Genomic DNA, 24174 nt, shown 5'->3' on the forward strand with positions numbered 1-24174 from the left:
ATTCTATTCTCAAGTCCCTATAACATGTAAATAAAATTAACATTATATCAAATTATAAGCGTTCCCAATACTACATCTACCCAATCTCACCACTATTTTATACCAGCCTTTAAAATTATAACCTGGCTCTGATACCATAAAATTGTCACGCCCCAAGCTCTGTGACAACGCCGCACACTCATATAAGTGAGCATGCAAGGCTAAGAATCCAATCACATAACCCACAAAATAAAATACTCAAATTAAATCCTTAATTGTCATAATGCCAAAATCCATAAAAATAAATAGTTCTCAAATGAAAATGTCCACCAAATCCACTAATTTAATCCACTAACAAAACAATAATCCAAGTACTTAAATCATGGTCCTACTCTCGGCACTTCCACATGTAAAAAAAAGATCCCGCGCAGCTCTACTCTTCAGAATCTGAAAAAAAAAAAGAGTAAGCTAGATAGCCCAGTAAATAACCAACCATCACTGCTAGCTGGATCAAGTATACAAAAATAAATAAATAAATCGATAACCAATAAATATAATTTTTTTTCTACAGTTCAATAAATGAACAATTATTTGTAAGACAGTTTCATAGCTAAAAATAAACAATGTACAATACATTTTAATTGAAAATCCAACAAGATAATTCCAAGGAAATTCGTTGTTCAAATCGATGGTTCGATATTCAGATGGTTCAATGATTTGATTCACAAAACCAAAGTCTTAATGACTACGGTCACTTAGCCCGTGACAAGGCCCAGAACCACACATAGGCCGGTGGTAAAGCCCCAAAAGAAACTAGTTTCTGTGCCAATAAATAACCCCCATTGGCTAGGGTCCAAATCATAGTCAGACTAGAGTGATGTTCAAAATTCAAACAATACACAACTTTTAAATAAAATATTCGATATTTTCGGAATAAATATTTGGTACAATTTTCAGAATAGTTTCACAAAATATTCAAATAACTTTCATAATAATATTCGATGTTGTTTTATACCTGACCCATATTTTATTTTAAGAGAACATGAAAGCTATAAATAAATATTTATAATTTTAAACGATTCAGTAGGAATAAAAATGAACCAACAGTGATAGAGGGTTACTTACCTTCGAACAGCTAAAATAATATTTTCCAAGCTAATCTCAATTTACCAAGATCCACCTCAATCTCACAAACCTAATAAAATATTACACCGCATAAACAATTATTATGTGCACCCATCCATCTCTTCTTGTAACAACAATAGAATAAATTAACTCAATAGTCTATTAAGAACTCCCACGATTTAGCATCAAAACAAAGCCATCACGGCTTCAGAAATTCTCAACCCATATTATTCTCTTGTTGTTTATATACATGTAAAAATTTGTAATTGCTTGTAGTCAATCGTGTATCCCACAAATACACCACCATTAAACTTAACCTATCACATATCAATCTCAAAATATGAACCACCCAAATGGGATGCAAAATACACTCTAAAATTGAGCAAAATTGAGGCCCCCAACATAGACTACATCAATATATCTATTTAATCATATATGCCCATAAAATCATCTATTGATATATTAACACTAAAATCATAGATAGAAATACAATAAAATAAATCTTACCTAAGTGATGAATAAAGCAAAACCACCACTCTTATGAATCCTCCCTCTTCCTTGGTTTGGGTTTCTTTTCTTTAATTTTAAACTTTTCCAAACCCTTGCTTGCTACCTTCACCTTTGACTCTTCCAAACCCTTTCTGCAGCTCCTCTTTTTCTTTTCTTTTTTTCTTTTACCTTCTCAAACCCTAGCCGCCTATGGAGCAATTCATAGCCTCTGTTTTGTTTGTTTTCCAAGACTTAAAGCCACAATAGGTGGGCTTATTAACCTAATTTCTCAAAGTTACAAAATTACACATCTAAGTAATAGGAAATATAATGCCATCTCATAACTAATTCTTTGATATTAATAAATGACTCATATAAGTTAATTTAATTACTAATCTATCCAATAAAATAATCCTACACACAACTTGGGTTTTACAAAATTTTGATACAACTGTCATTATATTTAATTTGAAGAGAGCATCATTCATATATCCCTTACCAACATACATACCACTTTTTGATAATACAAATTTATCATACTCAAATACAAGCCTAAAATCATTTTTACTTAACAAAGAGCCAGAAACCAAATTCTTCCGGATGTCAGGTACATGCTGTACGTTGTTGAGGGTCAATTCCTTCCCTGATGTCATCTTCAAGATCACCTTTCCTTATCCAGTCACAGTAAAAGTAGAAGAATTTCCTATGAAAAGTTGTTCACCATTTACAGTCTCATTGTAGGTAGTGAATATCTTATTGTCCGCACATATGTGACGAGTTGCTCCAGTGTCAACCTACCACTCCTTGGAATTTCTAACCAAATTAGCCTCAAACACCACAGTAGAGAGATTGATGTCATTTACCCCATCAGAAATGTAATCTAATTCTGTCACATTGGCTTGATTGGTGGTCTTCTTGCTTGTACTTCCGCGATCTTTCTTAGGGCGGCGGTAGTCAGAAGCTCGATATCCAGTCTTGCCACAGTTATAGCATTTTCCTTTGAATTTCTTCTTGCTATTGTTGTCGCCTTGTTTATGACCATCTCCAGTAAACTTCCTCTTTTTGTTATGTGGTTTGTGAACTTGTTCAACCACATTAGCCTTGGACTCAATGAGATTTTTCCCATTCCTCTTTTCAGCCTTTCGGTTATCTTCCTCAATTCTCAATCTTACAATCAATTCATCCATGGTCATCTCCTTGCGTTTATGTTTTAAATAATTTTTGAAATCTTTCCAAGCCGGTAGTAACTTTTCCACTACAACAACGACTTGGAAAGACTCGCTAAGAGACATACCTTCTGAATGAATATCATGCAAAGTTATTTGAAAATTTTGAACTTGAGAAATTACCGTTTAGGAGTCTACTATAACAAAATTCAGAAATTTACCGACAACAAATTTCTTTGTGCCGGCATCCTCTGTCTTGTATTTCTTCTCCAAAGAATCCCACAATTCTTTTGCTGACTTCAGAGGGTTGTAAACATTATACAGCATGTTGTCAAGGTCATTGAGGATGTAGTTTCTGCACAGGAAAACTGAATGTTTCCAAGCATCTACAGCGGCAACAACTTACCGATCACTTTCACCCTCTTTGAGTGTTGGAGCCTCTTCACGAAGAAACCGGGCCAAATTTAAAGTTATAAGATAGAACTTCTGCTACCATCTCTTAAACTCCGTACCGTTAAATTTTTTCCCTTTTTCTCCATGATTTATTGGTACTTGAATATGGTTCTAGATAGGAACCGGAGTTGGTGTAACAATTGGAGTATCACTTCCGGTTGTAGTTTCAGTTGTAGTAGCCATAATATCTGATTACAAAAATCAGGAGAAAAAAAAAATACCAAAACACAAATTAATTTTCTAGTTACTAAAACCAGAAAATAAATTATAACACAAAATAATTTTATTTTCCTTATTACTAAAACTAGGAAAATAAAATACCACAATAATTTTCTGTAACACAAAATAATATTCTGCAATTATTAATGACACCAGTATATAACTACTAGTTGTCAAAGAAAATAGAGAGTATATTACTACTATCTGTCAAATAGTTTAAAATACTATTTGTATTTTCCAACCAGAATATCACTTTGTGAAAACACAGAAAATTAAATACAATGAAGACACAAAAACAAAAAGATTCTGTCTTAAGATTGTTGGACAATCTTCACTGTATTTAAAAATTAAGGCCTAGTTTGGGAAGACTAAATAACTGCACTTTTTGACTTTTTATGAAATATGAGTTGGGTTTGGGTTGGGTTTGAAGTGATGTATTAGAGAGGTGATGTGAATTAAATAAGATGATATGACTTAAATAGGATAATGACTTTTTGACTTTTTGTCTTTTTTCAATCTTCCCAAACTAGGTCTAAATTTTGTTGTGTACTTAATAACAACCAGAATACTGAAGAAATAAAGAAAATGAAAGAATTTGTTTGATTAAAAAAATCAAACCAGGAAAATAAAATAAAGTAAATAAAATAGATTTTTATTTTGTTACAAAAATAAAATCAAAATCTGATTTAAATAAATAAATAAATAAATAAATAAACAGTAAATAAATAACCAACTTTCTTGATTAATTTCTTGAATAATATTCTGATCAAGTCCAGTGTTCGACACTGTGTCTTTAAGACAGATTCGTCCTCTCCACGATACTTTCAAAATATGGACGTCTATCTCCCAGGATAAAATGATCTATTAATGAATAAATACAACACTACAATTTATTCAAACAATGAACACATTAAAGTGTTTACACTTTTTTTTAGAAGGAAAATAATGCAGCAAAATGCAGAGAAGGCAAACAATATTTAGGACGAAATTATTGAATGAAAACATCAAATGAGGCATTACAACAAAAAGCACATTTGGCGACCAAAAAATTAGTCACCAAAAGTACAAATTTCGTCGCCAAAAGAATCAAGTACACAATTGGTCGCCAAAGGCCTGTCACTAAAAGTATTGGCGACCAAATCATAAATTGTCACCGTATGTAGACATTTAGCGACAAGCAAAATTGGTCACCAAAAATCATATATTTTGTCACTGTAAAATTATAATTTGTCGCTAAAAGGTTAAAATTTGAATAGGCTATGTAGTTTTAGCGACAAATAAATGCGTCGCCAAAAGTACTATTTAGCGACAAAATTAACTTGCTCACTAAAAATCAAGTTTTTAGCGATGACTAAATTTTGGTTGCTAAAAGTTCTTAGAGTAGCCACTAACTTTTAGCGACAAAAACAATATGTTGTCACCAAATGTCACAAAACAATATGTTTTTAGCGATGACTATATTAACGACGACCAAAATGTCACCTGTCACTAAAAATTCAATGCACAAATTTTAATTTTAATAATTTTCCTGTTCAAAATAATCCAAAACACCTGTTTTTCTCTACACAATATATACACAAATGCAATGTAAATAGTAATATACCTGTGCAAGACATTCATAATAATTCAAAATTAACAGCTATTAAACATCCCAACAAACATAATTACAATTCTCTAACTATCTGAAACATTCATACCACACTATTAACATCAAACCCACAAATCCATTACCAAATCCTATGTCAAAATATTTTTCAAAACACAAAACCAAATATTTTGATGCTAAACATCTAACCCACAAGTCATTTACCAAAATCCGATGTCAAAATATTTGCAAAAATACAACACCAAATATTTTGATGCTAAACATCTAATCTATAACTCATTTATCAAAATCCTATGTCAAAATATTTCTAAAAACATAAAATCAAATCTTCTGATGCAACCCGAACTATTTTCCACCATTGCCAATCTGTCACATGAAAAAGAAAAAACAATATTAGATTGAAAAAAAAACTCGATATGAATTTCATGATTTTGATTTTAATTTTGTAACGGGAAGTCCAATCGAGGTGCCGTTTGCTCATACAAGTTTATTTAGTCTTGAGCAAGTTGCCCGTGCTAAGTTTTGGCGGTTTCGGTGGTCATTTTACAATTTCGCCCCCCGAACGGGCCTTTTAGGTCTTGTGTTTTACAATTTTCCTTCTAATTTTCTAATCGAAAATCCAATTGAGGTCCTGTTTGTTCCTACAGTGCTATTCCTGTGTGTGTGTGTGTGTGTGTGTGTGTGTGACATTGAACAAACACATGAATAACACTGTAAATAAGACACACAACACCCACCCACCCCCCTCAAAAAAAAAAATTCAAATAAGCGTAAACATGGGGAGCAAATCCATTTCTAATGTTAGCACACCTAAAAGTAACTTTAAGAAGCCAAACTAGTCAACAAAAATTTCCTAGTGTTTTGTTAGCATACTTGAAAGTAACTTTAATATTAAGCCCAAAAGATGCTTACAGAAGTATGAAACTTTTTCAGCAATGTATGTTGTGTGGTAGATCTTCTTCAGCCTTCAAATTTGCTTGGCTGCAACTTTATTGTATGAGAAATACAATTGGCGGCTGTGATGCTCCCTACTACTGTGATATTGGGGGCAAGTGGGAAGTATCTGTTTGCTTCGCCTGAGTTTTATGAAGATCCCACAGGGATCATCTTTAAGGCAGCAACAATAGGCATGCCAAGGAATCTGAGAGAAATGCTCACAAACCATAGATGCAAAGTGAGAGGATAAGTGTTTGCAAAAGTACCTAGAAATTCGATGATAATAATTTGAAAGAGGACCATGCAAGCGAGCACCGCCACAAATACATAGTTGTTCAGTATACCTTTGAAGACGTTTATCTTTTCCATATCTCTGGAGCTTATCTCATTGAAAACCTGCAGGGGAAAAAAAAAAGAAAAAAAAAAGGCATTATGTCACAAGTCGCAAACATGTTTGGTAAATTAATTTGTCTTTTGAAGAAATCATTGGGATTTATGGATTTTGATTCAAACAACGCTCACAATTAGATATTTTAGATCAGCCAATCATTACCCAGATCAGAAAAACAAATTTATGTTTTCATGAATGAAAAGTTGCACACTTTCACTCAAATACAGCTAAAGCCATCTATCATGCTATATTTGAAAATAAATAAATAACACCATCAATAACTTAACCTTCAAGTTCATTTATTAAGGGTAAAATCACATCAAAAAGGGATTTGGTCAGTTTTGAAGAATGAATTGTCTTTGCACTATCAATAATGGCCATCAACGGGGCTTAACAAAGGGTAAAAGAAGCGTTAGTATCAATTTAATTTATGGAAACAACATTGCTAACAATTATAGTAGTGAATGCACAAATCAGAAGGATATTATTCATTACAGAAAACATCATCTAAATAAATTTTAAAAAAATTAGAAGTTACGTGACAAAAGACAAACGTGTTGAAAATAAGTGTGTTTAGAATCAGATCAGAATCTGGGCCTTCAATATGAAAGACTGTTTTTCCTGATGTCTGAAGATACCAAAGTATGATAAAACTGATATAATGACTGCCCCAAAATATTCCTCCACATAACGTTACTAATGAAGTTTCCTTTCCTTCCAACGGTTTGTCGCTTCATTAAGTCGTCATTAGGAGGTTCAGTTGCCCCAAAAGGATAGTATTATAAGAAACATGATGTTTAATGAAATTGGATATAGAGGGTGATTAAGGTCGGGATTGCTTTGCCTCTCAAACAAGTTGAAGAAAAGTTGACAATTAGGGCAACCACGTTGACTGTCAGCTGAAACAGAACAAATTTTTGAATGTTTATGTATACCGAACGTCCACATTTGGCCACAGTTGGAATTGTGGAAAAGTTGTCATCTTGAATTATGACATCGACACTCTCTGTAGCCACCTAAAAAGTCATGAATAATTTAATAACTTAATAAAAATTTTCTACTAATTTCATATATGTAAGAATAAAGCACAAGATGGTAAGAATTTTTTTTTTTTTTTTTTTAAATGAAGAACCAGGACTAGAAGAAGACACAGGGCAATATCTTCACAACCAGTTGCAAGATCAACAAGATCAATCCAATCAAAAGAAACACAATGGCTTCTGAGACAAAAATTGGGGCATCACGATCTCCAAAGGACAACCGGACACCTCCAAGAACAATTCTATCATTTATGATATACCTCCCTTCTTTTTATTATTTTCTCTTGTTTTTGGGGTCATGAGCACTGTCATCTATGATTCCTAGTCGAAACTTATCAAGGCCAATCCTGCTTTCCCATTCAAGCCTCTTATGATATTACAGATATATGTTAACATATAACATATTTATCATATATGTTATGAGAAGTTTATGTGACATAAAATCATTGGAAGATTAATCTTTCCATAAGCTACAATGATGGATTTGATTCAGTAAAAAAAGTTCCTAAGGAATTTCCAAAACTAAATTGCAAGCAGTATTTACTTTCCCAAAGATCTTTATTTGCAATGGTTAATTGAGAATATCTATATAGACAAAGTCTCAAGAATTAAAATTGCAATCCTATGAATCGCAATCCCAATCTTCACATTAACAATATGAATATTCACATTATTATTCAATAATGTATATATTATTCTGTGCTGTTATAAATATAAATACTATTATAACACAAACATTAAACTATTATTGGGAGAAAATGGGTCATAAAATTGGGCATATAAAATTTGTAAAAAAAATGTCCCAAAAATATATTGCAATTTAAAATAATACTAGTACAAGTTGTAATTGTGCAAGCCCTTGTTGTTGTTGTTGTTGTTGCGAGGAAGTGGAGAACATTTCCTTTGTCAATTTGTTTGTTACCGATTAACAAACAAAACACACAAAAGCAAAAACACAAATAGAAAAACAAACTACCTTCCCACTCCTCTTCCTGCTACTCCCTTGTCGCTCTCAGAATCCGTTCTTTTTTTATTCCATTCCACTCTCTCTCCCTCTCTCTACTCATATATATATATATACATTGTAGTCTTTTATTTATTATATATTCAGAAAGACAGTCCCAAAATCAGTCTTCTATGTAGAATTGCAGTCCCAAAATCAGTCCCATAAATTCAAAATATCAAAGAGAGAGAAGATAAGGAGGTAGCGACCAGCGCTGTGAGAAAGGAAGACAAAGGGGAAGCACTGTTTGAGGGAATGCCGTCGGTGGCGCTCAGTCGGTGGCGCGAGAGAGCGAGAGGAAGAGAGAAGAAGAAGAAAAAGCAACAAGCTCTAATTCTAAAATGCAGAACAAGATAATGAAACTAAAGACAAAGTAGAAAAAGAGAAGGAGGCGGCGGGAGAGAGTGAGAGGGAGAGGGAGAGGGAGAGGGAGAGAATGCATACCTCTGTGTTTGTGTGCCGCTTGAGGCTGTGGACGGAGAGAATGAGATGAACAATGCCTAGGTCTTATTTGTTTATTCACCAAAAGGGTCAGTCAAAACTTAAAAAAAATAAAATAAAATAAAATAAAATAAAAAGTACAAATGCAAAAGGACGTAGTTTCCATAGCCTATTTATTGGCGACGAAAATCCTTCAGTCGCCATAAATATCGTTCACCTTTTCCGCAACTATTTTGTTTATGTCGCCAAAAAATTACAATCGGCAACCAAAATTTTCATCGCCATATATTAATTTGGTCGCGAAAATTTTTTTAGCACTCCTGCATTGAAATTTAAGTTGGCGCCAAACATTTTGGCGACTAAAAATCTCAACTTGTCGCCAATAGTTTATTTTTTGGCAACCAACAAGTATATTGTCACTAATTATATAAAATTGGCGACTAATTTCAGTTTGGTTGCTAAAAAAACGTCACTAAAAATGCTTTTTGTTGTAGTGAGGGCTGCCTATTTATAGATGGATTGGTGGCTGCTGGTTTTGAATTAAACAGGTGCAAACCTGTTTTGAACATGTATGAAACCTGTTTTGTTTTGAATGAACGAATTTAAATCTGCTGGGTTCAAAATTCAAACAAATAAAACTGTTTTGCCCAGATTTAAATCTGTCCGGGTTTTCTGAATTTTAAACAGATTCAATTCTGTTCGGGTGAGAGAAAAACGGACCCAATTTTGAATTCAAAAAATTGAAATTTAAATTGGACAAATTTTATTTTTCTAAAAAATAAAATTGAATTCAAATGTTTTTTGCCGGACAAGCCCAACCCAACCTCACACTACGCACTCACGCCCGGACAGACGGTGACGACGGGCGCGATGATTTTTGGGTCCAATGGGTCTAGCCCATTTTGACCATAACCTCACTCTCTACAAAACTTGGGTACCCCTTGAGGCACACCCCAAGTTCCAATCCTATGCCTTATAAATCCACTCAAAACTTCCTACCAAATCAATGTGGGACAAACCATTTTTCAAACCTTTATCGATTTTCTACCAAAACTCTATTTCCATGGAGCACACTTTGGTTTCAATTTCCCATTCACTCGATAATGGTTTTGAACAACTAAATATACCACGTGAATCACAACGTGGCATAGAACGCGTTACCACTTCAACCCGCCAACTTTGGTGTATAGGTCCCACTTAAATAATAGACCAAAGTTAGGAAAAAATTCTGTTTTTACCCAGAATTTCTAAACCATTTTTAACAAATATCAACACGTCCAGCAAATTATCAGTGCCCAAACTTTTATGGAGGAATTTCATTTTGCACTCGAAGTTATCACTTAAAAAATAATTTAAATCATATTTTTTTAACAATATTAATTTTATACTTAAACTATTTGATTTTAAATTAATTTTATCCGTCGTCTATAATTAAATGGAAATTGTTGACGTGACATTGAAACTTAATTTAATCTCCTTAACTATTCTTGAAATATTAATTAGACCCCTATATATATATATATATATATTTAAATATTTAATAATAATTTCCATCTGAAAAAACAAGAAAAAAATAAATTTTAAATAGTAAATTTTATAATAAAAAATTTATTTAAACATATATGTCATTTAAAATTGTCGCTTTAAATCTCAAATTGTCTTGCATCGGCTGTAGAGAAACTAATTGAGCCCCAACTTATGAGTCTACTCTCTTTCTCTTAGCAATTGTAACTAGCTTATCTCTCAAACTAATTTTAATAGGATTGATGATAATAGCTTGAAAATTGTGGGTAAAAATTTACACCATACATATTATGAGAGAAACAACATTTGTCAAGTACCAAAGAAGGAAAATTATTATTGTTAGGCATTTTGTAGTTGGCAATCCCTTTTGATAACAACAATGATTCATCCTCCCTTTTCCCCCCATCTCCTTTGACCCCCTCTCTCTCTCATTGGTTACATTTTCTTTTTCTTTTTTTTCCTGCTCCTCCAATCACCACCTGCCACGTGGCAAAGGGGGTGAGGGGGTGACCCCCAAAAGGGGGTCCCAAGCATTATTCTTTTGATAAAACTCCATTTAAATGTTGATTTCACTCTTTTGTATCTGTGAGTTTGTGGGAGTTTAGATGCGAATTCAACCCAATTTGTACCTGAATAGAGGAGTTTGTGTGGAAGGAAAGGTGTACTTAAGTAGGAGCAAAGAACTTATTAAGTCAGTCAAACTTCTTAGACCACTCGAGGTGTATGCTCGAATGTTGATTTGGATCATCTAGTATCTCAATCTGATTTAAGAGATATTGAAAGTTGTGTTTTACCGCTTGAGCAGTAAGTCTTGCACTTGAGCGATGTGACATGTGAAGTACCGCCTTACCAGTCTCACTTCTCGAGCAATCATTCTTGCGTTTGAGTGGTCTTCATATCCCCATTTGTTATAAAGTGCCTCAGTTGCTCGTTTTAGGGTTTAACCCATCCAGAATTCTTAGAGAGAAGATAAATTAAAATGTTCTATATTAGAGAGTGTTTATATATTGTTTTCCTTGATGAATTGAGGGTGATTGATAGATCAACCAGTTTCATATTGACTATTATCAAGGGGTTTCTTTCGTTTAATACAAATTCATAGAGAGATGTTCATCGGTAGATTCTAAGAAACTTAAGCCTGCAGTTTTGGTAGATTCTAGAGTGACTCATCGTCATGGATTCGATATCGGCATTGTGGATTCAATATTGGGCAAAGCAATTCCGAGATAAAGAAGATGGTAGAAAAGGCATAACGGGTTTGGTTCAATTTGGGCGTGGATTCATTACGTAATTGAGATTTTTCGTGTGTAATTCCTTTGTCTTCTTAGTGATTTTTTTGTGATTTTGACCTGTGATTTTTTTTTATCACATATGAAGGTGCTCTAATTGTGTTTTTTTTATGTGTCAATTTGTTGTTACTTGGTTGTAGGTATAATTTGATTCTTATTTGATTGAATTAGATCTATGATTGTTTAATTGGGGATTGTTATTCATTCCTAAAATTGAATCCTAGTTACAAATCATTATCTCAAGTTTTTAAGATTTTCAATTATTATTTAAATTTATTTTTTTATATATTTAAGTGTCTAATTGAGATTTTGGGATAATTTAGGAGGTAAAATGAAATTTCAGTGTCATATCAACAATTTTTGTTTAATTATAAACGCGGGATAAAATTGATTTAAAATCTAATAGTTAAATCTAAAATTAATATTAATAAAAAACAATGATTGGATTGATTTTTAAATAATATCATAATGAAAAATGTTATACAAACCAACAAATTACATAAATTTTTATTACTAATTAATGCCTTTCACAATAATGACACTTTGAATTCACATCCCCATATTTTTTATTTTTGGGATAATTTCATTGCAGTATATATATATAGAAAAATATTTTCAAATTAGTAGTAAACTTTATAAATATTAAAAGATAAAATCATAAATTTTATTATGAGTTTGTAATTAATTTTTTGATAACTGAGTGTCTGGACCAGTTTACGTGCATCTCGACTAATCCCGAAATACACACAAAGCGTTATTTCCACGTGGATCTGACAAATCTCGGGTAGAATCTGTAGATGTGGTCTCAAGGAGCGGATTGCTCCTCATTGGAGTTAAACTTGAAACCTAGATGGAGTATATCTTTAAATTCCAAATTACACCCATTAGGTCAACCCACTGGAAAGCATATCTCTAGGTTCCAAATTACATCCACCAGGCCAACTTGTTGGCGGTAGTTTGTAATTAATTTTTTTAAAGGGCCAGTGGCATATTATATCCCCCTTATTTTTTTTTATTTTATTTTTGGGGATAAGATTTGTAAATTTGTATTGTGGTATTCTTTTGTAATTAGTCACAGTACCCAACCGCACGGTGGCCAACAGCAGCAAAACCGCCCTTCGTAAAGATTAATCCCGTATATATATATATATATATATATATGTCTTCCTTATCTTTCGACTTTCCTCGTAGAGCTAGCTTCTATGGAGTACGGAGACGTAAATTGAGAGCACTTTAATACCACACTCGTAACCATTCTCGCAGCTCCAACAGGTACTCTTCCTCTGTTTCTATTACCACAAACAAAGAATTTTTTCCCCGACTCTGATTTCCTAACCATTCTCTGTCACTCTGTTTGATTGCACTTTGTGAAGTTTGTGTTATTTCATGTAATGAATTGGCCTTGATAACTTTACCCCTTTTACTTTTAATTGATTTGGGTTATTGATAGAATGTTTAGGTTCTGCACAGTAATTGCTGGAATGCCTTTTGTGTTCAGCGCTGTCATTGAACACCATGTGTTTGTGTTATTGCTTGTACCTTTTTATTTTTATTTTTCAATAACTTCAGTTTTTGTAGAAAAAGATAATACCCAATACAATTCTCTTCACCCATTTCAATCAAAACGGTATTACAACGAATTAAGTAGGCTATAATAATGCAAAAGATACCACGCATTGGAATTGCGCTCTTAACTTTGACACCATTTGACCTGTTTCGTGAAAAAGCTTTCCTTTGTCTATTTGATATTTACTTTTATTCTTTTTGGATGTCTACTATTAGGGAAAGGCTACTATGTGCACCCCAAAAACGGTGCATATGGTATGATTTTTATCACAAAATGAATAACTTTTTATCACCTTATGTAAAATTTATGATTTTATCACAAAATGTGTAACTTATCACAAAAAATAACTCTATTTTTTTTTTATAATTTTTTGCTTCTCACAAAAAACATTACTTTTACGGTGCACATCATAACTTCACCAATCGTAACTTTCATCCCAAAAATAGTCACTTCCATCCCAAAAACCGTAACTTTTGTCACAAAAATCTAACTTTTCTTACAATGTGCACACATTGTAGCATTTCCCCTACTATTATCATTATTATAATTTTTTGGGGTGTAGATGTTAGTGTTTTACACTATATACTCAGAAATTTTGTTCTCTTACATAGAATGGCTAATGGATTTGGCACTTCGTCACTTCTCTGTTGACTTGACTGCTATCCAAAAAGAATTATGTTGAATACGTGGGGCTAGAGAAGTTGATCCTGCTGATGGTTGGCTTCTTTGTATCAATATTCTTATAAGATAGGCTCTGAGATGGCTGTTCTCATGTCTCCAACAGACCATGCTAACTTATGGAATTCAGAAGTCAAGGTAATATCATCCAGCTGTAGATAAGCAAATGTTTATATTGATAATTCTTGAAATGTGGTTGGATTGACAGTAGAACAGGTCATTATCAGTCAATTGAGTAAGTGATTTTGAAAATTGTTTTCCATCAATATATATACATTTAATTTTATTGAAGAGAGAGTAGACTAAAGCTCATTTATATTATTTGAGATGGAAATACATGTAGCTACTGGGATTAAGATAATGTAATTTATCATTTACTATTGGGATTAAGTTAATTTAATTTATCATGTAGCTACTGACCTATTGACTTAATGGTCTCGGCAGATACGTCATTGGGGGAATTTCAAGTGTAATCGTTTCATAAAGGGAGATATGTCACCTTCGTGTGATACACTTCGGAGACTCAGGCCTGAATTTTCTGTTTCAATACCTCTACCTGGAAAGCAATATAGAAAAATCATGGTGATGGATTCATGGATGAGATTTCATGCCAAAAGGTCTCCAGCTTATGGGCTGGGACCTTTTGTATCACCTCCAGCCAGAGGTATTATTTTTGTGACAGCATTTCTTTGTATTAAGGTCCTTTCTTGATATGTTTCTTAACACTCAAATACTTCCAGTGGTTTGACAGATAATGACAAGATTCTGAAATGCTTTAGAAGTGATTCTTTGGTGTCGAAGCAATTTTTAAGTGATCTCACAGTCAATTCTGAATTATACACTAAGGATACAGATACTGCAATTTATGAGGGCTCGGATATTGATAGAGCATTCTCTGATAGAGACCAACCTGTTGAGGAGCCCTGGCTACTCCACTCTTGTCTCCTCTCTCATTATGCTGCACACTCGAATGCTTCCATTGGTTTGACAGATGAAGACAGGGTTTTACAGCACGATAATAGTGACTCTTTAGAGACAGAGTCCTTTGATCAGTCCGTATCAAAGGTTCAACCCTACTCTAAAGGTGAGGATTCATTAAGTTCTATTGATAATGTATATGGTCCTTGCAGAACTTTCTGTGAGTGGGACCAGCCTGTTGAGGAGCCTTGGCTATTTGAGTCTAATGCCAAGGTGGTTTCCGATAAAGAATCTGTTAAAGATGAGGAAACTCACGCCAAATTTTATGATCAGCATCACCAAGTCACAGAAAATTTATTGACTGCAGAAGAGAGTAAAGCAATTTCTCATGAGGATTTTGTTTCTACGGTTATATTGATTAACTCTTCTATATGTACCATGCAAAGGATTGCTCTGTTGGAAGATGGAAAATTGGTTGAGTTATTACTGGAACCCGTTAAAAATAATGTGCATTGCGATAGTGTATATCTTGGCGTAGTTACAAAATTTGTTCCCCATATGGGTGGTGCATTTGTAAATATTGGGAGTCCAAGACCCTCTCTTATGGACATAAAGCATAGTAGGGAACCATTCATATTCCCTCCGTTTCGTCGTTGTAAAAAGGAAAAACAAGTAAATGGCTCTGCATTTGCCATACCTGATGAGCAGCCAGGTGCTGATGAGATTCAAAACAATTCACATGATGTTGAAGTGACAGATGAGATTGATGATGATGAAATTGATGGTGATTTAGTGGAATACTTGCACGATGAGTATGTGGAGGATGACATTGATGAGGACATTGATATTCAAGAAGATCTTAAGGAAAATGTTAATGGTAGTCTACTTGGTCATGGTGAGGTCGAAGCTGATTTTGATGGCCATTTAGATCAGTTAGATGGGGATGTGCGCAATGTGGAAGGATGTTCTGACAATTCACTACCTTCTCATCTCCATGATGTGAAAAAAGTTCATAAGGAAGCAAGTGCAGATGAAAACAAGTGGGGCCAAGTTCGAAAAGGCACTAAAATCGTTGCACAAGTCGTTAAAGAAGGATTAGGTACAAAGGGCCCCACACTGACTGCTTATCCAAAATTAAGGAGCAGATTCTGGGTATTTCTTTTTCGTTACTCTCAATTCTTACCGTCTTGTTTGTCTTTCTTGTTGATCAGAACCCATCGATTTGTTTTGACCATCCTCTGGCTCTCAGGTCTTGAGTACTCGTTGCAATAGAATTGGGATTTCAAAGAAAATTTCTGGTGTTGAACGCACACGCTTGAGAGTCATTGCAAAAACTTTGCAACCTCAAGGTTTTGGTCTGACTGTAAGGACTGTTGCTGCTGGTCGTTCCTTGGATGAATTGCAGAAGGACTTGGAAGGCTTGCTTTCAACTTGGAAAGATATAATGGAGAATGCAAAATCTGCTGCCCTTGCTGCAGATGAAGGTGTGGAAGGGGCAATTCCATTTTTGTTGCACAGGGCAATGGGTCAAACACTATCTGTCGCCCAGGATTATTTCAACGAGAAGGTGAACACATTCTCTAGTTAACCAGTCTTTTGTTAAACCATGCCACCTAACATTTTTTTTTCTTTCCAAATTAGGAGTTTCAAACAGTAGATTTCCTTAATTGTGTTATTGAATGTGATTCAATTTGTTTTTGTCTTTAATATGGCTTTCCTTCAGGTTAAGAGCATGGTCGTTGATTCTCCAAGGACATATCACGAGGTATGACCTTTGTCAAACATCAGGGGAATGAAGTTACTGTTTAATCAGGAAAGAATTGTTTGTCTTCAGATTTCAGCGTGCTCAGAGAAAGTATTAGGTCTTTCTTCCCACCAATTGTACATGAGCAATGTTGCAATTAGGGATGGTCAAGAGTGCCACATCGAAGAAATCTAGGGTAGAAAAGTGATTAAAATCAGTGAGCATACAATGACTGTAAATTTGTTCTCTTTTGTTTCTTTCCTCTTTCGTTTGTGGTTATAGGCTAGCTGCTGCACATGTATTGAATGCAGACAAACCAACATAGGTTAAGTACAAATTCCAACCACAAAATGGCTAAAAATATTACACTATTGTCAACTAGATTTTGGATTGATATGATCAATTGTCATGCTGAAGGATGAATATGGAAGCTCAACGTGACGTCTATGTTACATGGACTCGGATACGGGTGTCGGGTGCGGGTATGTATCTAGAGGTCGGACTCATCAAATCATAAATTTAAGGATACGCGGACTCGGCAAAAAAATGTCATATTTTTATATTTTTAATCTAATATGTGAGATAAAATGGTATTATATGTAACTTATAGTGTCAAAATGACATTTATAGCAATTATATAACAATATATACATATAATAATAGTGTTATATACAATTATATAAGAAGTATCCGTTGAAAAGTATCCGACACATATCCCATACCCTTGTCCGAGTGTCGGGTGTCCGACACGGGTATTTGATTTAATTTGAAGAGTCCATGTAACATAGCGTGACGTAGTCAAAACCACTTTGAATCCACTCTGGAGGTGAACTGGCTCAGAATCAATTTGTTGTTGCTTCTAAAATATTAGTCCATGATCTTAATTTTTTCCCAACAAATGTACAGTCAATGTTGCAGTAAAATCTATTCTAGATGCTTAGGCTTGCCAAAGTATCATGTTTATCAAACTAACTTTCTTTCTAGGTGCTTGGTCTGAGCTTTCAATTTGATTAAATGAACAATTTGTAGTAATTCCCAAACTTAGTAGCATGTTCAGTTTGTATTCAGGAAGTGTAGGGAGTGGCAACTCATCCCAAGTTCCTGTTAGGTTTTCACAATAACTCGTCTTTGATTCACTGGTTGGATTTTTCCACTGAGAAGACATCTTGTAATGGATAACAGCTGGCCTAATAATGTTGGCCTTGCAATATTGAGGATTGAGAAGATAAATATTATTAATTGTTCAGTTTACAAGCAAATGGAAGGTGGTAATCGTTATGTGTAGTTATGCAGTAAACACCAGTTAAATAATGCATTAAGTCTATGAAAGGGGACGACCTTTTTTACACATTGGGTAAAGAATCAGACAGATCAAACTTGCATTTATGAATTAAATTTTTTTCCACTGCCAATGACAAAATGTTAACTTATGCCATGTTATATCTTCAGGTTACCAACTATCTTCAAGAAATAGCTCCTGATCTTTGTGATCGAATTGAGTTATACAACAAAAGAACTCCCCTTTTTGATGAATATAATATCGAGGAAGAGATAAGCAACATGCTCAGTAAAAGGTTAGAAACAGCAAAGTATTGCTTTTCTTTTTCATTTGTTGCTTTGAGTTGCACTGCAAGATAGCTATTATCTATTAGTTATAATGCATCATGCCTATTATGGAAAAAATTTATTTGTTAATGAAAATGATTATTACTGCTAAGTTCATTTGAATGAATGTACTTATGAATGCATGATCTAATATAGATGTGGTCATGGTTGCTATATTGAGAGCATAGATGTAATCTACTTAAGCTGCGAAAGCTATTTCAGCAGTGTGAAAAGAGCTGGCATGATATCTAAAAGGAAGTAATGAGGTCAAGGGTTCAGTCTTTATTTTAGTTGATTAGAAATAAATAAATATGTAAACAAATAAATATAATTTAGTTAAAAAAAGTTAATATAAATATCAAGTGCTCAAAACTACAGGCTTAAAGATTTTTGCTGTAGGCTTGTAGCATTTCAATTAGCATTTCAATCACTACTTGGATATATTTGAAGTGAATTTCTTATCAAGTTAAAATACCCCTCAAACACTTTTTCTTATTTGTCAATTACCTAAAACACTTTGTATTTTTTTAAAAGGGGATAACTTGCATTAGAAATTCAAACATAAAATGAGTCGTCAGCAGCACGACAAGAAAAGACGAGGGAGGATAAAATTTAATGCAACAAGGAAAACCAAGTAATAAATTCCTTCACTCCCCCAATAGAAACAGAAAAAAAAAAAATGAATATCAATCAACTCTGAAATGGCTTAATTCAAAGCTGTTTGGTGTGGTTGCAGGAATTCTGTTTGACAATCCTACTGCTAACGTTAGATGCATTATCAGTGCCTCACCCTATGACCTTCATGCTATTCTTCTCTCCCCGCATTACACTCTAAAATCTTGTTACTCTTTTTTCTTTTTCTTGTTTTGGTAAGAAAGTAAGAATGTAAAAATGGATCAATGAATACAAAAATTATTGTGTAATGACACCCTTAAATCATATTACTCCTTACTGGTGCAGCGTCAGAAGGTTGTTAAACATTGCAAGACAAGTATTGCATGTTGTTGAACATTCCAAAACAGCCTCAACGTACTTGCAGGTTTTTTCTTGGGCATCCTCCTACAGCTTTAGGAGTGTCGCTCTTTTGTAAAGGTCCCATGCTCTCATAGTGTAATGTTTATACTGTTTTTGTTTTGTTTACACTTTGTATTCATATGGTTTTGCTCAAAAGTTTTGGCTTCTTTGTATAACGCTAGGCTATTCACCAAATGAAGAAAACCAAGAAAAGATCTTGGAGGTAAGAGCCTGATAAATTAATGAAATCTCAATAGGGTAGGCCCAACTTGGACATCCTTCAGTGTCAGTTGAGTATTAAGTTTATATCTCATACTTAAAACAGAAGATTGACTTATTTTTGTTTTCCTTGGCCTATGCAATATTCTTTTAAATCCGATTTAATCATTGCCCAAAATTCGTCTTTGTTCTTGCTAAACTGAGATGTTGAATTTAAGATCTTTGACTCTTTAGTGCTGAGCAGATCACATTTCTTTTATTTCAGGGTTTCTCTTGCTAATGGAGGTTATCTTGTGATTGAGCAAACTGAGGCATTAGTCTCTATTGATGTGAATGGTGGACAATGCATGCTTGGTCAGGGAACATCACAAGAGAAAGCCATTCTCGATGTCAACCTTGCCGCTGCCAAACAAGTATGTAGAAACTAAATTATATCACCCATTTATATTTGTGGTAAATTTTCCATTGATTAAGAATATGGGGTTGTTTAACAAAACAAAGTAGCTTATTTAATAGTGCTGAAAATCTTAAGTAACTGAATTTTGAAATTAAAAAATTTTAATACTTGAATCTAATTCTAAAACTACCTTCCACTGACCATATTAAATATTTTGTAGTAAAAAAAAAATGTTAGGTTTCCCCACTTAGATCATTTTAAGCAGATTTTGCCAATTTGAGTACTAGCTTATTCATGTAAATCAACCCATTTAGTAAAAGTTCCAGTGAATATTTCAGAAGTAAGATGCTTATGGGGTATTCAAACAATTTTTATGAGATTTTGAATAGTTGGAAATGAGGACTTTGTTGTGAATCTTGATGTTTCTATGGAAACTGTGTTTTAGATTTTCTCACCATATTGGAGAATAGAACACACCAATCCTTGAAAGGACACCATACCACACTGACAGCTTCGTTCAGCCATGTTTTATTTCATTACTTTAGGCTGCTGCTGTTACTATCATCCTTGTCATGGAGTAATTCTATGAATAGATTTGTAGTTTTTTGTGGTGCTTGTGGGTCACTCAAATGATTCACTAACAAAATTAACTTTTTCAGATTGCTAGAGAATTACGGCTGAGAGATATTGGTGGCATTATTGTGGTAGATTTCATTGATATGGTGGATGATGGTAAGAAATCTCTCTCTCTCTCTCTCTCTCTCTCTCTCAATATTGCTAAATGCCTGCTGCTTCAACGTATGGTTTTTCTTCGATCATGATGTGTAACATTAACATATACACATAAAAAGGAAAATTGATATTCCTTGTTTTGATTTTCCTGGTTTACAGTGGAACTGGGTTCCAATTACCATTTTTCTGGATATAATTCTATTTTCCATCTGTGTATTCTGTGCCTTCTAAATTCTAATTTTTATAATTAAAGAAATGGGTATTGAAATAAACATAAAGGAAACTAAAATTTAGGTTCAAGTAGGTTTTGTGTGTTAATTTGTTCTTCTGACACCAATCTCATCTTCCAGTGAATAAGAGACTGGTATATGAAGAAGTTAAAAAGGCTGTGGAGAGAGATCGATCAACTGTGAAAGTCTCTGAATTGTCTAGGCATGGCCTTATGGAAATCACCAGAAAGAGGGTATGTTGTTTGTTTCTCAAAATTCTTTCTCTTGGTGTTAATTTTCAGGTAGTTCTGAACACAGTAATATGAATATTTTCATTGCAAGATGTTGATTAAAGGTGGGTATGCATCTGTAGTTAGCTTTTGTAATATATCACCAAAGTGAAATGTATAACTGTTGTACCATGATAGCTGACTACATAGCAACGTTTACCTTTCGTAACAAGCTGTTGCCACCATACTTGACAGGTTAGACCTAGTGTGACATTTATGATTAGTGAACCATGCAATTGCTGTCATGCTACTGGAAGAGTGGAAGCTTTGGAGACCTCATTTTCCAAAATCGAGCATGAAATTTGCCGGCTGCTTGTGAGTAATTTCTCTGGTTTCAAGGAATTTATCACTTCATTTGTTATATGACTTTGAAATATGAAGGTCAACAACTTATAAACTGTTGATTGATCATGATTGTTGTTGATGAAAGGGAACTTATTCTGAATTTACTGTTCTATTGCACTTTGAAAGGCATTTTTGTATTTGAAACTTTGTTTCTGAATTCCTCCTTGGAATTCCAATGTTTCACCCTCCCTCCCTCCCTCTCTCTCTCTCTCTCTCTCTCTGAAGTTATTTTACGACTCCCAGCAACACGCTTCACTTCTCTTACCTATTTATTCATAGTTCTGTGCCTCTAGTGCTTCATTATGATACTGATAATTATCCATTTGTGTCAGGCAATGATGAACCAAAAAGCAGACCCTGAAAACCCTAAATCATGGCCAAGATTTATACTGCGGGTTGATCGCTACATGTGCAATTACTTAACTTCTGGGAAAAGAACAAGACTTGCAGTCTTGAGTAGCTCTCTTAAAGTTTGGATTCTTTTGAAGGTATGTTCAATCCAACTTATGCATGTTGAATCATTTGAGTACCACTGTCGCCTTATTTTTCAGCAACCCACTTCAGAGAGTCAAATTAACGGTCAATATGCCTTTGCACATTTTATTTTCCTTTCCTTAAACATGGGAATCACTTTACCAGTTCCTTTTGTGTGAAATATGAGAAAATTGATAACATATTAAGGTATTGACCTTTATCCAATTCATATAGATTTGTAACCACGAAAGAGATATAATCACAAAGAGGGAAGCATCATATATTAAATAAATTTTTACTACTCTGTACCAGTATGAAGATACAATATACACCCGAACTCCTTGTATAAGCAAGAGGGAGCCTTATCAGACAAACTACTACAATAACTAGTATGGAGATTATATGGGTTTGTCTATCAGCCAACGCTAGACGACAAAACATTATTCACACGACACTATTTACTTATGTGCTATCACACTCACACTCAATTTATTACAAAATGACAAAACCATAAGACACAGTACAAACACCTACACATGGTTTCCACCATGCTTCCATAGGTGTAACTAATAAGTATGTGCATTTTCAGCTGTAACTCCACGGAATACACATTGCTACCTAAATTGATGTATACATCAGAGCATTGTTTTATGTATGATGGTAGTTGGTTAGTATTTTGCAAGTGAAAATAAATGCACTGGCTTACAGTTGGGGTGTTGTTTTATGTGTTCAAGGTCATTAATTAACATTCAACTGCATGCCATATGTTGTTTCAAGCTTTGGTTGTTGTTCAGGTTGCTAGAGGTTTTACAAGGGGTGCATTTGAGGTGAAACCATTGACTGATGAAAAGGATTACAACAGTCAGCATCAACCTGCCATTTCCGTGTTACGACGAACAGAGGTTGGATCTTACACTCCCAGCAGAAAAGTAACTGTTTTTCCTATCAAAAAATGGAAGACTGGGAGGAAATGAACGTGCCGAGTTCAGCTGGCTTCATTCTTTTATTTGTACAGTACAGGTTGGCCTTTGCTTTCTCATGGCCAATTAGTTGAGGTGGCGTTATGCCATTTTTTTTTGTTATAATTCGATTTTCTCCCATTTTTCGGAAAACCAAATAAAATTTGTATAAAGTAGAAATGTTTTAACAGCCTTGATATGAAATATGGGGAAAATGGCTGTTGAAGAACATGATTGCTCTGAGAGATTTTGCCTATTTTTTGTTACTTTCTGCTAAACAAATCATCTTATATTGTATCAGTATGAAAAATTACCCTCGGATAAATTACATTTAGCATCCTGCATTTGTATCAAATATTTTATTTTGATTGAACCACTTTCAATGTGATACACCTTGTAATGTTATCATTCTAAACGTTAGGCGTTAATGAAACTACAGAAAACTAGCATGTGAGAGCCACACATGAATTTTTTCTTTTTTCTTTTTTCTTTTTTCTTTTTTAGAGGATACAATTAGAACTAGACGAATCAAAGTGAGATTTGGTAAAAATGTATGTATGCTAATGGGAAGCTTCTAAATACAGTCAACAAATTTCACAGGTGCATCTAAATGCACTCAAAAAATTGGCTGGGCATCTCATTTCTCAAGACATTTCATCCCAATTATTTATTTATTTATTTTTTTTTTTGTTAACACCCCAATTAATACCAATCTTACTCCAGCTGCCCACCCTAGCCACATTCACTATTGGCTCACCTTTGCCACCTCTTGAGTGGGTGGCAGGTGGCAAGGTTGGGTGGTTGCAACAGGCGGTGATGGGCTAGGGGTGGCAGTGGGAGTTGGAGAGGTTCAAAGGGGGTGGAGAGGGGCTAGGATGTAGCAGTGGGAGTTGGAGAGGTTCGCGAGGGGCTAGGGTGCGGTGGCGGGAGTTGGACAGGTTCGAAGGGGGCTGGTGCCAATGATAGCCGAAAGGAGAGGAAGGTGAAATGAATTTCAGAATTTTGTCCACTTGGTAATTTGACTGTATTAAAAAAATATGGGAAATGAGGTGTTGAATAAGTTTTATGGGATGGATTAGAGGCTCCCACATTCCCCTCTAAATCCACATGCACACGTGTTTCTCACTAAGTTCTAAGGATTACAATGCATGTGGTGGGTCTGGAGGGAAATTAAATTGATATATTTAGAATTCTCGTACTAGTAAGACGAGAAGATGATTGATTATTCATATATGCTCCCAAAAAATTATCACGCGGCTTATATGTCAATCTTCATTAGGCTCATTGATGCCAAATGGACAAAAATATGACATTAAAATTTAACTTAAAAGGTAAAGTTGACTCTTACAATAATGAATTCAG

At 34.2% G+C, this 24174-nt stretch overlaps 1 protein-coding gene and 2 long non-coding RNA genes across 9 annotated transcripts; 1 reads left to right on the forward strand and 2 right to left on the reverse strand.

Moving 5' to 3' along the window:
• Positions 1-234: 234 nt before the first annotated feature.
• LOC145824270 (uncharacterized) lies at positions 235-2024 on the reverse strand. Its single transcript, XR_014365947.1, has 2 exons — positions 1105-2024; positions 235-426 (listed from the first exon to the last, which is right to left on the reverse strand). It is a non-coding gene; the product is annotated as an uncharacterized LOC145824270 (long non-coding RNA).
• A 3029-nt stretch (positions 2025-5053) lies between these two features.
• On the reverse strand, positions 5054-8947 carry LOC114301412 (uncharacterized). Of its 2 annotated transcripts, XR_014365949.1 has the most exons (5): positions 8852-8923; positions 7209-7380; positions 6318-6369; positions 5950-6178; positions 5054-5403 (listed from the first exon to the last, which is right to left on the reverse strand). It is a non-coding gene; the product is annotated as an uncharacterized LOC114301412 (long non-coding RNA). The 2 variants fall into 2 exon arrangements; XR_003643031.2 differs by lacking the exon at positions 7209-7380 and having other exon boundaries at positions 8852-8947.
• A 3721-nt stretch (positions 8948-12668) lies between these two features.
• RNEE/G (RNAse E/G-like protein) lies at positions 12669-23185 on the forward strand. Of its 6 annotated transcripts, none has more exons than XM_082923902.1 (15): positions 12722-12933; positions 13840-14044; positions 14351-14570; positions 14658-15976; positions 16074-16391; positions 16548-16589; positions 18018-18142; positions 19134-19212; positions 19370-19410; positions 19672-19819; positions 20463-20535; positions 20886-20998; positions 21230-21349; positions 21712-21867; positions 22648-23185. In XM_082923902.1, exons 2-15 carry the CDS (start codon positions 13988-13990, stop codon positions 22825-22827), a joined length of 2991 nt encoding a protein of 996 aa, XP_082780028.1. In that variant the 5' UTR covers positions 12722-12933; positions 13840-13987; the 3' UTR covers positions 22828-23185. The 6 variants fall into 6 exon arrangements, with proteins under 6 accessions (XP_082780046.1, XP_082780028.1, XP_082780034.1 ...); XM_082923914.1 differs by having other exon boundaries at positions 12724-12933; positions 14647-15976; XM_082923906.1 differs by having other exon boundaries at positions 12802-12933; positions 14760-15976.
• Positions 23186-24174: the final 989 nt, after the last annotated feature.

Source organism: Camellia sinensis, chromosome 1 (genome assembly GCF_055761805.1).
Source record: "Camellia sinensis isolate YWXY chromosome 1, ASM5576180v1, whole genome shotgun sequence".
NCBI classification, from domain to species: domain Eukaryota; kingdom Viridiplantae; phylum Streptophyta; class Magnoliopsida; order Ericales; family Theaceae; genus Camellia; species Camellia sinensis.

Coding starts and splice junctions, on each gene's coding strand:
- RNEE/G (XM_082923902.1), top strand. CDS start 13,988: ATGGCTGTTCTCATGTCTCCAACAGACCATGCTAACTTATGGAATTCA. Junction 18,143..19,133: donor AGCAACATGCTCAGTAAAAG/GTTAGAAACAGC, acceptor TTACTGGTGCAG/CGTCAGAAGGTTGTTAAACA. Junction 19,213..19,369: donor CAGCCTCAACGTACTTGCAG/GTTTTTTCTTGG, acceptor GTATAACGCTAG/GCTATTCACCAAATGAAGAA.